The sequence below is a fragment of the Myotis yumanensis genome, unplaced genomic scaffold, assembly GCF_028538775.1.
Source record: "Myotis yumanensis isolate MYYU_CA2020_CCGP unplaced genomic scaffold, mMyoYum1.0.hap1 SCAF_4, whole genome shotgun sequence".
Taxonomy (NCBI): domain Eukaryota; kingdom Metazoa; phylum Chordata; class Mammalia; order Chiroptera; family Vespertilionidae; genus Myotis; species Myotis yumanensis.
Window position 1 is genome coordinate 67,512,813 of NW_027223755.1, and position 14,064 is coordinate 67,526,876.

The following is a 14,064-nucleotide window of genomic DNA, read 5'->3' on the forward strand; positions in this document are numbered from 1 at the left end:
ATTTCCTATTTCTAGGAAAGGTAGTCTTCAGTACTACCGAAGGAACTTGAACACATTCATAATTAATACTTAATCCTTTAACTCCGTAATTGTTTGTTACAAAGAAGGCACCTTGAATGATTTGAATGCACTAAAAAGGCCCCAATGAGCTTTGATGGCTTTTGGAACAGATAAGTTTCTCATCACCAGAGCCAGACTATTTTTTTCAGCTGTTTGACAATCAGAGTAACTTACCACATCTTCTCTGCAATTCTGTCCTGTCCTGTGGGTAACTAGGAGACCAGCAAGCACAACAAATGTAGTCACTATTATTTAAAGTGTGTTCCCATCTGATGGATCTAATTTTTTCTTAGACACCTGACATTTGAATGGCTATCATTTTCTATGACTAAAAAAAATTCTTGCCATTATAACTTAATAGGCCTCTCCTGAACTTTCCACAAAAACTCCAGCAAATATACTATGTGTTATGCTGTTGGCAGAGTCCAGCAAAGTGCATGATCATTTAACTATATATTAAAGTATCTTGAGAGGGATTGCTCTCTCTCTCTCTCATATATATATACATACATACATATATGTAAAATGTAAACTTAAATATATTCTATATAAATCTATATAACATGTATGTATTTCTATATAGATGTATATATTAAATGAAGTATCTTGGGGGTCAGTATGTAATACATAGTAAAAGGGGTACTTGTAATGAAAAGATATATTAAATAAACATTTCTTCTTTCAGCTACCTTGTGATGTTAGTCCATTGCTAGAGGCATAAGATATTCTCTTAAACATTAAACACTAAATATGTGTAAATAATAAAAATAAAAATTGTACTCTGTACACCAAAATAACCCAAGTGAATTTTTCTAGTAAATTAGAGGAAATGCAATATACAAACTTTCATCCTCCCTGTTGGCCTGGACATTGCAGGAAGGTTTACTTGAGCTAGGTCTACAGTGACTACAAAATGAAGACTGCTCTGTGGCTCAAAAGATTCTCAGCCCCAAATCTTGGCCTCATTACAGGTTGCTCTAAGCAACTTTGCTTTTTATTGTGGCAGAGAAAAAAAACAATGTTCACATTCAAAACTAAATTCCAGGGGCATGACCAAGGTCATATAAAGACTCTCAACACAATTATAATTCTATGCTTTGCTGATCCATTAACAAAGTATAATTGAATTCTAGGGAAAATATCAATGTAAGAATGACCTTGATTCAACTCTAATTTATAAAACTGAAATCCCTTAGTAACTCTGGTACTTGTGACAATTTGAAATGAGACTAGTGGACTAGCTTTGAGACTACCTACTCATTCCAAGCACATGGAAATGGTGGATGAACATACCTTGCCTCCCAAACCCCCAATTTGTTTTAATACATAGCTGAGTTTGAAAGAAAGGAAGACTCTTAAGTTTCAGAAATAAAGAGGGGAATTCAAAGCTAAAGTGTAAGTGTACAAGCTAATGCCAACATTGATGGAGGTGGGGTATCTAATGGCCAGGACTGAAGGTTTAGACCTACAGAAGGCATCTCCTTGAATCCCAACTAGACAGAGAGCTGAAACTAAATTCTACTAGTACATATAAGAACCGAGAAAGACTACTCCTTGAGTATAGGAGCCAAGACCACCTTATCTTTCTAGTCCAGTGAAACAGCTAGGAGCCTTGGTTGTCTATCCATTAATACAAAGTGGATTGAAAACAATATGCTCCAATGAGAAAGTAGAACTTTAAGCCTGCACTTGCTGCATAGAATCCAAATTTACTTCACTCTCTTCATATAGGATGCCCAAGCTGAACATTTTATATAAATGCTGAAACCCCAGGGGCCTGGTTGGTCTGGAGAGATATTTATTCCCAAAGTCCTGGACACAGAGATCTTCCACTTGAAGAAATAGCACCTGTTGAGGATAGCAACAAAAATAAAATTACAGCCTCCAGGAGGAAAGGCTTCATCATGAAAAAAAAAAAGCACTATAAATAAGAGGATTCATAGTATAACTACAGGGGAGCATAAAGTAGGAATGTTTAAGGAGGTGAGAGAGAAATTGAAAAATCAGCAAGAAAACTTGAATAGAACTTCTAAAAATAAAAACATAGGCATTGAAATTTTAAATTTTCATAGATGTATTAACATATTAGAGATAATAGAATTAGTGAACGGAAGAAAGTTTTAAGCAAATTACAGAATCTAGTATAGAGAGATGAAAGATATGAGAAAAGTTCAGAGACAAAGAAGAGATTGGAAAAATCTAACAATATGTATGATAAAAGTTCTAGAAGGAAAGAATAAAGAGAATGACGAAGAGTTGATAGACAGATATAATGGGCGATAATTTTCCAGGATTAAAGAAAGGCATGAGTCCACAGACTAGACTCATGCTGAGTCACCAGAGGATAAATAAATCAACCCCACCTAATCAAATCGCAAAGAAACAGTAAAATGCTGAAGACAGAGAAAATCTCAAAGTAAATGAGAGAAAAATGAGTACCCAAAATGAAACATGGAATGACAGAACTCAGCAACATTAGAGGCCAAAAGACAATGAAAGAGTATCTTCAAAATGCTGAGGAAAAAGCTGTTAGACTGAGACAAACATAGTTTGACACACACAGTACCTTCCTCCCCCTGCTTCAAAATAGAAATATTAAAGTTACTTTACATTATCTCTAAAGTCTGAAAATTAATAAAAAGAAGCCTCATTTAAAATGGAGTTGGTTAGACTAGAAGAGAGAATTTTCATTCACATGTCACTCAATGCATGCACTAAACTCCAACAGGAAGAGGCATACCTTTCATCTCCAACAGGAAGTGATACCATTCTACTACCTTAGCAGAAGGAAGAAAAGATTTCTCCTTGCCTAATAACAGCTCAGCCAATGAGAGACCGCCATAGCTATACTTCAAAATTTCAATTTCCTCCAATGGCCCCTCCAAGTCCATAACTGAGTGTTCCTCTCCTTTGTTTCTCTGGACTTGCACTCAGTTTACCATTAGACTGCAGGCATATCCCGAATTGCAATTCTTTTTTTTTGTTCCCAAATATACCCATTTTGCTGGAGAAATATTTTGCTGTCTGTTACAAGTTAACAGAAGTATTTAAACTGAAGACAGAGAAAATCGCAAAGTAAATGAGAGAAAAATAAGTACTCAAAATGAAAGGTAAGAAATTGTTTTCTTAAAAGTAAGGATTAGAGTGTACTAGTAAGTAATGGTCAAATATAGAAAGAACCTGGCAGATACCATCTTAACCAAGTGATCAAGGTAAATATCAGTGATAAGTCATACTGGTATCATGTACCCACTGATGTGATGTAATGAGGAAGGCACTTCACCTCTGTGGTATTCTTCCCTAGAAAATGACAATCCTGATAAAATCATAAAAAATTATCAGATAGATTCTAATGGACAGATATTCTAGAAAATATCTGACAGTAGTCTTCCAAAATGTCAATGTCTAGGAAAACAAGGAGATTGAGAAACTGTTACAGACTAAGGAGATATGATGACTACAACATACACTGTAGTGTCTTAGATTGGGTCCAGGAACAGAAAAAGAACATTAGTAGATTATTAGAAAAACTGTGAAATATAAATAAAGTTTATAGTTTGGTTAATTGCATTGTACCAATGTTAACTTCTTAGTTTTCATAAATTAATTTTGATAAGCAGGTACCATGTAATATGTTAACAGTTGGGGAAGCCAGAGAAAGGATATATAGGAACTCTCTTTGACTACCTTTGCAACTTTTCTGTACAACCGAAATTACTCCAAACTTTTAAAAAGTATTAAAGTATTCAAGAAATAAAAATATTCTATAAATCTTACTAATTTATATAATTCACCTGTAAAATAACAATTTTTATAATTCACACAAATCTAGACTTGTTCAAAAGTAAGTCAGTGATAGAAAACTAAGCACTATAAACACGTTTATTTTTAAGATTATAGAAAAATCAGAAAGGTTTAAATGTATAAGCTCTTTATGTGTAACTAAAGATCCCAATTTCTTTAAAAAGTTACATTTAGATGAATAGAAGGTATCCTAACATCAGCTACTCCAGAGATTAGCAAGGAATTGTTGCCTACTAACAAAGAATGTGGACTTATTTTGCTACTTGGTACATATATTTGTCTAAGATTACCTTGAAAGTGCATGAGGACTATCTCCAATTTTCCTTTAAAGCTCCACTATAAACAAGTCACACACATTTAAATGCATCCTTGACCTAATTCTATTTTCAGAATTTCCCAAAATTTAACTACCATCCACTACTTTAACAATTTGTCCTGAAAGAATTTAACACATACACATAAAATATACTTAAGGATTAACTGTGTATACCTGGGAGATGAGATTGGTGGTTTTCTTTTTGCTTATTTTCCAAAGTCTTAGTAATTATCATTTGACAGTGCCTGGTCCTGCAGGAATTCAATATTATAACTAGCATTACTTTTACTATTAAAGAATCGAGGTGGGGATAGTGACCCAGAACCCGGACCCAGATACCTGTAAAGGAGTGGGGCCCAGTAAGGGGTATGTGAGGGGTTGCGGGGGGGGACGGGGAGAGTGGGTTCCTGGGCAAGAGGCTCCAGCAGGAGCTGATACTCCTCAGGATAATTCTCTGGTGACAAGAGAATTTCTGCCTTCCCTGACTTGGTCCTTTTCAAATGGGCGGACCATCCACAGAGCAGCCAGAACAGTCAGTAAAGATCTGAAGCCTCTCCAGGGAGTTCACCAATGGCTACAGTCACAGAGCCTACCTACTGTCACAGTTCCGTCACAGCCCACTCACCACCACCACGTGGACACCGGTCACTTCTGCCTGGACATCCTGGAGGACAAATGGTCAGCCCACCCTGCTCTCCATGCAGGGCTTGCTGAGAACCCAACACCAATAGCCCTTTGAACACACATGCTGCTAAGTTCTGGAAACACCCACAACCTTTGAGAACCTGCAAGGAAACTACTCACAGCAGGTCTCCCTCCAAGAGCCCTGACCTGCCCATCTTGTGTTGCCATTTTTCTCCTGATGGTCTCTTTTCTTTCTTTGATTGCTGTGTAGGACGCTGTATAAAGTTGCTGTGTCATTTTCGTTTTCTGGTTTTTTAAATGTCTCCAGTTGAGCCCTTGTAATGAGATTAAATATTTTGTTTTAAGAAATCAAGGTGGCTGCTAAATTCTAGGACTAAATATTACCACAAATAAAGTTTTATAATCTACAAAGACATTCAATTGTAAGTACCAATCCTAGGATCAATTAATACTGGTTAACTATTATGTAAACCAGTCAAAGTTATATTTGGTCTTTCAGAAAAGGAAAAAAGGAAATAAATAAGGCTCAAATATGTCTTTAAAGTAGATCTCACTTTACAAGAGATTGTTTACTGGAAAGTTTTGGAAATATTTTTTCTAGAATAGATTTTTTTCCATTTTTATTTTTGGCAATAATGTCAAATAATTTAAACCACTTCACTTCTTGATTTACAGCAAAGTATACAGTGGTTAATAAGCACCTAAATTGTTTTAGTTTAACTACTACTCTTTAAATCCTTCTTTAATGTGAATGTTTAAAATGTATTCCTTTTTAAGTATAAATTTTCAATTTTCTAAGGCAGAGAACTATAGTTTAATTTTTATATCAAATATTAGGAAAATAAATTATACATCTGAGATAATTACATAAAGTTGAGTTCATTTTACTAGAGATCTTATTTAAAAGTCTTTACAATAAACAAAATGTAAGGTAGCATGGCACCAAGGAACCAATTATTTCACAATTCCCATAACCCCAAGTTATTCAAGAAAGAACCTGCTGATAGTACAGAGATGGGAGAAAGGATTAAAAAAATATTTTAAAAGGAGTATCTTGAGGACATAAGACTTTTCTTTGTTCAAATCCTTAAAAATATATCCTTACCCTATAAATTTCAACTTTCTTTTAAATATTGGTGGTGGTGTTCAGAGACAACCACAGAACCAAGGGTATAGAAAACTATGGTTTAAAAGGGTCCTGTCAAAAGGATGGCAAAGCATGTACTTGTTATGGATGTGGCAGGTTAATGATTCAAAAGGGGGAAGCCTACTCTACTGAATATTTGTCTATGCATGAGAGTGTAGAAATTACAGCCAGTGCATTTTCTAGACCTATTAAATCTTTTTGTATTAGGAAGATTACATATAAGGAAAAGACAATGAGCACTTAGGTTTTATGATTTAAAAGTGATGGAAATAAATTTCTAAAACTTACCTTCACAGTAATATATTTATGACATGCTTCTGATACTTAATACCAAAGCAGTTTAAAAACAAAGAGTTAAAAGCAATCCCTCTCCCATGCATTTGACAACAAGTCTTCCCATCTTTAGTTTCTATGGTCTTCAATGAAACCCCCCCCCCCCAAAAAAACACAAACCTGTACCTAAGTCATCTTTTTTACATAGAAATATTAATAATAAATGCTGTCTTAAGTTCTAACCATAAATTGTTTTTTGAAGCAAGAGTCTGCTATCAAAAAGCATTAAGATAACATCAATCAAGTATTAAGAGTTAATAAAAATACACTTGTATTTGGTGCAAATTTAATTTTATTAGACCTTACAATGAATGTTGTGGCATATCATTTTCCATTGTGTGACAATTTATTGGCTGGCACCTGAATACAGTACTTCTTCTGAAAAATACACAATGGGAATGGACAAAAGGGAGAGAAACTAGTTGTTTAATGACCTATAACGGGAAGGGGGGGAGATGATGACCAATTAATTTTAGTTTCCTTAGTATCTAACTCTAAAATGGTTAAAGTTCCAAGCAATAATGCTGTTAGAGTGCACAAGAATGATTATTCTCTCATTCAGCCCCCACAATTCTGAGAAATTAATTTACAAGGATTATTATACCTGTAAAATTCAACCTAGGTTTCTGCTGGGCAATATGATTTTAAAGAACTAATTTTTCAAATATAGCCTAACAATTTTCCCAAGTCACAGATGGGGGTCTCTAAAATATTATACATTAGGTAGTCACTTTACAAGTGAGCAATTACTTAACTTCAAAATCATACTGGGCACAAAATTATCTGTTGCTGATTTGGGTTTATGTGCCTATCATATTTATGGATAAGAAAATGACGATCTTTTAAATCTATAATCCACTTGTCTTTATAAAGTGGACTAGTATCAAATCTGAGTAGAGTGACCATTTCTTTTACAGAAATGATCACTAGTGGAACATCTAAAATTCAGCAGGCCTTAACAGGGCATTTTTATAGAAATGTAATAAAAACTTACATATTAACTCCAGCCAACATCACGATGCTACAATGTAGTTTAGATGGACTCAAATGACAATTAGCTCATTAAGTATTAAATTACTCATTTGTGGTTTTTTAAAAAACCCACAAAATTTTTATCTTATTCAGTCTCACAACAATTTTGAGAATACTTTCTGACAAAGGCCTAAACAGTGTCTCAGGTCACATTACCAACCTCCTCTAAAAATCATGGACAATTTTTAGCTACTAAACTAACTGATTTTTCAAGCACTCCTAATGGCATTTGGGGAAATGGCAAACAGAGAAGAATTGCATCTTAAGTGAAATAAGGCATTTCAAGTTATCAAGATTGATGAACAGTTCTAAGTTACCTAAATTTAGTGGTGGAAAAATGCTAAGTAAAGAAATCCTTAATTTATACTAGGGTTGTACAATTCAAGTTCACCTGTACAACAGTGTGAGATGTGCCTTACTATAAGAGCATGTAGGCCCTTCTACCCACTCCCAAAAAAGGAGGAAATATTAAATCACTTAAAAGTCCAATTGCTCATCTTTTACCCAAAAATTATTGCGATCAACTAGTGTAGATTTATTCTACTGGCAACAGTTTCTTTAAAAAAAAAAAATTAGCTCAGGCATATATAATTCTTGTATCACAAGGTTAGAGTCAATGGTTTCAAAATATTGATGTCTGATATTTCTAGAATACTTGTCTAAATCACAAATTATTCTTAATGTATGTGGCAGTTCAAATATTTCATCAAATTTGCCCATGGTAAGATATTAAAATCTCTTCATCAAAAGATTAGAGAGGAACCATTTAAATCCAATTCACCTCTTTTAATGGTGAAATTAAATTTACAACCTAGTAAAATAAGGATATCTTTTTAAAAATTAAACTTCAATTATTTAACCACAAAATCTAATGCTGTTTTATTTATTTACTATTCTTCATTACAAGTATTTTACTGAGTAAAGATGAAATAAACCTAATGTGACTGTTTGCAATGATGACTCCTTAAATACTAGTACATCAACCCTCAGAATAAAATGACAGAAAAATCCCAGTGATCCAGCTCACTAAACTCACAGGTAAACCGAGTTTTTCTCAAACCAATAAGGAGTTTTTATTTATAACAATTTCATTAAGTAAGACATTTGCAGGGCAAATATGCCATCATAAATTTTATTGTGAAAAACAATAAAGTGCTGAATAATAATTACCTGAATCTTTTTTAGTACGTTTCATTTATCTTAAGTTAAAAGAGCCCTTTCTGTGGCATTAGTAAAGCTGTTTAAAAAACACTGAGGGGGAAAAAAAAGTAAAGAAAAGCTAACTTTCAGTAAGGGAAAAGCACTGCAATCTTGTGTGTTTAACTATGGTGACAAATAATTGAGACCAAAATAATTCATGCAAGTTATCTTTAAAGGTATACTTAAGCTTGAAGAAAGAAAGAACACTGTTACTGACCTTTGATACAATGGCAGTCAATTGCATACTAAAATATCTTAATTATCCTAGATGTCTAGATTTGGCTTGGCAAGCATCATGCCATTGACATGCTTTAGCTCTTTTTGTAACTAAAAATGATTTGCAGTTCAATTACTGAATATTTCAATGTGACTCATTAAGCTGTGTGATAAATTTTAGTTTAAATTTAAGCTTCTCTATACCTAATCACTTCATCAGCACAAGCAGGACAATGCTGGCACAGCATGAAAGGTGGGTCACTTTAAAAAGATTCCTCCTTTTACTGCATGATATATTAAGATGACAGACCTAAATTTCAACTGGGTTAATGAATTAGATTTGTTTCCCAAATTTAGCACATAATAACTTCAGTGGATTAGAGAAAGAAATCTCAGATGTGGAAGGAAAAAAAGCTTGAGCTCAGGTAGCTAACCAATAGCTCTAAAAATTGCCATGCTACAAGAGTACTTTCATAAAATGAACTTTGTAACAAACTCAACAGTGTTTTGAGTTGAAGTTGATCAACTGCTGCATAGAAAATATGCTAATATACAACAGTCAAGTTTAAGCCGGTGCGTAGAGAAGATAAAGCACTTATGGTAACTGCATATGGTAACAAGTCCATAAAGTTTGTACATAAAGTTTATGGGTCCATAAAGGGATGGGGAAATGATAAGTAGAAATGGTTAGAAAAAATATAAAGTGAAAGTGGGAGAAGCTTGGAAAAAAGCAGAAAGGAAGACCTTCAATTGTATAAAATTCACAAACCAGAAGGGTATAAAGATACCACTGAAGAATGGTTAACTCTGTCCCAAACACCCAACAGCAAACAAAACTAGAATGAATAAGCCTTTGGCAGACAATTTTAGAAATTTGAATTATGACATTACATTTTTCAATAATTCACAAACAATATATTATATGGTATATTTATAGTAAATACTGGGAAACCAATCCTGTAAATTTGATGCTTATAATGTTTTAGCCAATGGGAGCACGATGATATCAAGCTAAATGAATGCTGGTGTTATCACAACAGTGCTCATTTATGAAACAACTGTTAATAATTCGTGCTTTAACAGTGCTAAAATACAGTCAAATTATCATCTGTGAAGTGAAACAAAGGTCTCTAGCTTTTCTGGGATATGCCCCTTATAATATATTCTATGATTCACTATGACACGAGCAGCAAGACACTGCAATGTGGTATGATTTATGGGCTGGATCAAATTTTTAGCTATTTCTTTCTCGTCCAACAAGTCACTAGCAGTTTGTTTGTGCAAGTTTGTGGCATCAAAATGTGCACCTGATTTGATAAGGAGATTCATGATGTCTGGATGGTTGTTCAGAGCAGCAATATGCAGGGGACTGTTGTCATCGGAGTCTCTGACGTTCACATCAGCACCACATTCTATCAGTATGGCAGTAACTTGCAGAGATGGAAATTTGCAAACAGGATACCGCCCTACACATGTAGTATTCCTGTCCACAGCCAGATGAAGAGGGCTGAAGTTATTCTTTCCCCTTGGATGCAGCTTAAGAAATCTGTATATAGTCTGCTTTTTGAAGTAGTCCTGTTCTAGAGTACAAGGAACTTTTTCTAACAAGCAAATTAAGTGCAAAATGATGGAAAGAGCCTTATTTAACTGTAAGGGGTCAGCTGGACACTGAGTCTGTTTGATAGCTCGCTCTATTTCAAGGACACTTTTGCACAATATGCCCATAAGATCATCAAATGTAACAGTGGTACCCAGCAGGCCTTTAGCCCTATCCTGTAACATAAAAGAAAACAGTTCTGCAAACGATAATAAGCTGCTGGCAGTCATTGGGCTTAACGGGTCCAAATTGTTCTGTTGCATATCCAAAGCATACTTCCATAGGTTGATGCATCGTTTGAAATTTCCAGAGTCTGCATAGACAGCGCCTCTATACCTAATATAGTAAGAGGTATCAGGATGAGAAGGACCAAGAATACGTTCTCTAATTAACAGTGCCTGCATTCTCATCTCATCAGGATCAGCAATAAGACCTTCTAGCTCTTCTGAACTGTTTACCTCCTTGGCATAATCATAAGCCATTATTAGTGTCTGAGGTACTGGTTTGCTAATTATATTAGTCCTATCACTGTACCTCATGTTCATTGCCTTTTTCCAGTATTTTAAAGCCCCAAGTAGATCTCTTTTTTTGTCTACAAATGTAGCTCCCAGAAGCTCTAAAGCATTGATCCGCTCTGTTTTGCTAGTCTGTGCATGGTGCGTCAGAAAATCCACAATATTTGTGTGACCAGTCACACTTGCTGAGAGAAGGGGAGTCATTCCATAACCATCCTTTTCCATCTTGGCACAATACATTAGAAGCATCTTCATGATGTCCAAACTTCCAGATTCTGCACAATCATGCAATGCAGTATTACCTTAAGGGGAGGAAAAAAAAGAGATAAAATATCTTGAGGGACCAGGATCCAGTGTAATAAATGCATATACTTAAGAACCTACAGAATAACAGGCAGCTCCAACCTACCCTTAATGGGACATATTTTAATTTGATTACAAATAAATAAACTGATACCGAGCACCTAAAACTAGTGTCTGACACGCAACAAGGATTAAAAAAATACTTGTTAAATTTGTTGAATGAAATGAAATGACCAAATTAGGCATGAAAAGATATCCAAGAATGAAATTCAAAATTAATCCATGGCCTCTTGATATTTTTAAATAATGTTTCCAGGTGCATATCTATAACTAAAACCTAATGAAATGAAAATAACCAGCTATTCACAGTTTTGCTGATAGTCACTTAATTTCCTGGGTCAGCTTTCATATTTGGAAATAAGAAATCTAGTCTATAATATCTAAGATTCTCCAATTTGATTTTAATAGTAGTCAGAAATTATTTCTGGTTGTCAAGAGAGCTGTTTAATCAAAATTCTTAGTAGCAAAGTACTTTCCTCAAAAAGCTCCCATAGAAAAACAAGTCCACTGAAATCTGAAAAATATGTGGGTGGTTCAATATGAACTTTAAAAGGAGACATCTGAAGTGTCTTTTCATAATAGATTATTTCCCACTATAATTTAATTTTTAAACAGTCTTTTTAGATGTACTAAATGTTCTAACACTGTCTTCTTCTTCCCACATATGGATTAAAACTGACAACAGGCACTGGCACATTAGTAAAAACATGTATAAAACATATTAAGACATTATAACCACCCAACTGTTTTAGCTACCTAAGTTTAATAAAACATTTTACTAATTATCAAAACAAAAATTATTAGAGGCCTTTGATATTCACATACCATGTTTACAGAAAATTTCAACAATTAGTCATTTTAGGCATGTGTACAGAAAAGCTTATAACACAGTCGTCTGAAGACAGCTATCCTAAGAAAGGCCTGCCTGCAAAGCCATTGGCTGAAATCTGACAACCATCTGGGAAACAGTTCCAAGACATACATAAAACTTTTCCTAAATGATAAAGGTGGCTCACCGTATGCAGTTTATGCTGAACACCTGCATTCCTTCTGGGAGTTTACAATTTTGGATATGTGCTCAGGAAAGGGTGCCTACATGACCAGCAGCACCTAATAAAAATCTTGGGCTCTGAGTCTCTAATGGGATTTCCTAGGCAGAAACATTGCACACATGCATTTGTGTTGTTAGGGGAAGATTGTAACCCTTGTGACCTCTCATGAGAAGAAGAGAGCATAAAAAACCCTACATACAGATTTCTCTAGACCCCACCTGTGCCTTTCTCATTATGATCTATCTGCATCTCCTTATTACATCACTGTAATAAGTCTTAGCTGTGAGTACAATTATATGCTAACTCACCTCCAAACATGGGGGTGGCCCTGGGGACCCTGCATGTATACTAAGAAAATGGTTTAAACCTATAACTAAAATTCAAAAACAGTGAAGATAATAATAGACTAGGACTTTATCTCTCCACAAGTTTAGTCTTCAATAGTATCTACAGGGACTAATTATTTGGATATGTTTATTCTGATCCAGGATTTCAGTGGTCTACAATGGAATGGTGTCTGACAGAATGTTTAGCAATATGTATGGTAACCAAGCACTGAAAGAGTACAGAACTTCAAACTACTGATGTTAATTTGCTGAAAATAATTTCAATTAAACATAACTACTACACAAAGTATATTTTTTAAACTCTTGAATTAAGAATTCCTAATATTCTTATTTTTCTTTAAGAAATGAAAATGTAAACAAAATATAAATTCAGGGGTGGTCAAAAGTAGGTTTGCAGGTGTTTGTATGCAAATACAATAATTAATAATAATACAAGAATAAACTCTGTATTTTGTGTACTCACAATTATACTTCTGCCTGCCCCATATAAAGAGAAGACTTAGATGGCATTCTCTATTCACTAACAAAATCAAGAATAATTATACAGCAAAAGCCAGTTTTGTTTGAGTTGATGTATTGGGAAAATACAGAATATACATATTTTGAATGCCCCATATATAGAAAAAAAATGGTAGTTTTAAAAAAAGAATAAGGAAGACTTTCACATTTAGAATTGGCAGAGGTAATATGATCACCTTCCCACTAAGAACTAAAAAAACTGAAAAAATGTATTTTTAAAAATCTATTTGACTTCATGTAAGAGCTAACAAGGGAACAACATCCAGGAAAGTAAAGAAAATAAGAAAAGTAAAGCCTACAATTTAGGGAAGCTTCCCTCAATGGCTGCTACCAATTCTAGAGAGACAGGTGAAAAACTGAGTAGAGCTTTTGACAACCATACAGAGCTAGAGAAGAAGTTGGAGTCCAGAGCCCACCGAAAAGGGAACTTTGAGCCTGGCTAGTGTGGCTCAGTGGTTGAACATCAAACTATGACCAAGAGATCATGGTTCAATTCCCAATCAGGGCACATGTCTGGGTTGTGGGCTCGATCCCCAGTGGGGGGCATGCAGGAGGCAGCTGATCAATGATTCTCTCTCATCAGTGATGTTTCTAAATCTCTCTCCCTCTCTCTAAAATCAATTAAAACATTAAAAGAAAAAGAAGGGAATTTCAAAATTCCCCTACACTTTGGGTTATAGCTCTGAAGGTCTATACTGTAGAAGTTAAGGTGAATTGCAAACATCATAGGAACTACAATCCAATTTTAAATCATCTCAATATTAAAGTAATCCAGGACTGCTCATATATATAATAAAAAACCAAAAAGCAAATACAAATACTATTTAGAAGAAGATATTATCATACTAAGGCTCAAATTATTTTTTATACAAGAGGCCCAGTGCACGAATTTGTGTACCAGTGGGGTCCCTCGGCCTG

At 34.6% G+C, this 14,064-nt stretch overlaps 1 protein-coding gene across 2 annotated transcripts in view; it reads right to left on the reverse strand.

Moving 5' to 3' along the window:
- Positions 1-6,585: 6,585 nt before the first annotated feature.
- The window catches only part of FEM1C (fem-1 homolog C), a 34,301-nt gene continuing 26,822 nt past the window's right edge, over positions 6,586-14,064 (reverse strand). For both annotated transcript variants that reach the window (XM_070412486.1, XM_070412487.1), the window contains exon 3: positions 6,586-11,167. In XM_070412486.1, the coding sequence (XP_070268587.1) occupies positions 9,858-11,167 (1,310 nt within the window). In that variant the 3' untranslated portion in view covers positions 6,586-9,857. The remainder of the gene's footprint in view (positions 11,168-14,064) is intronic.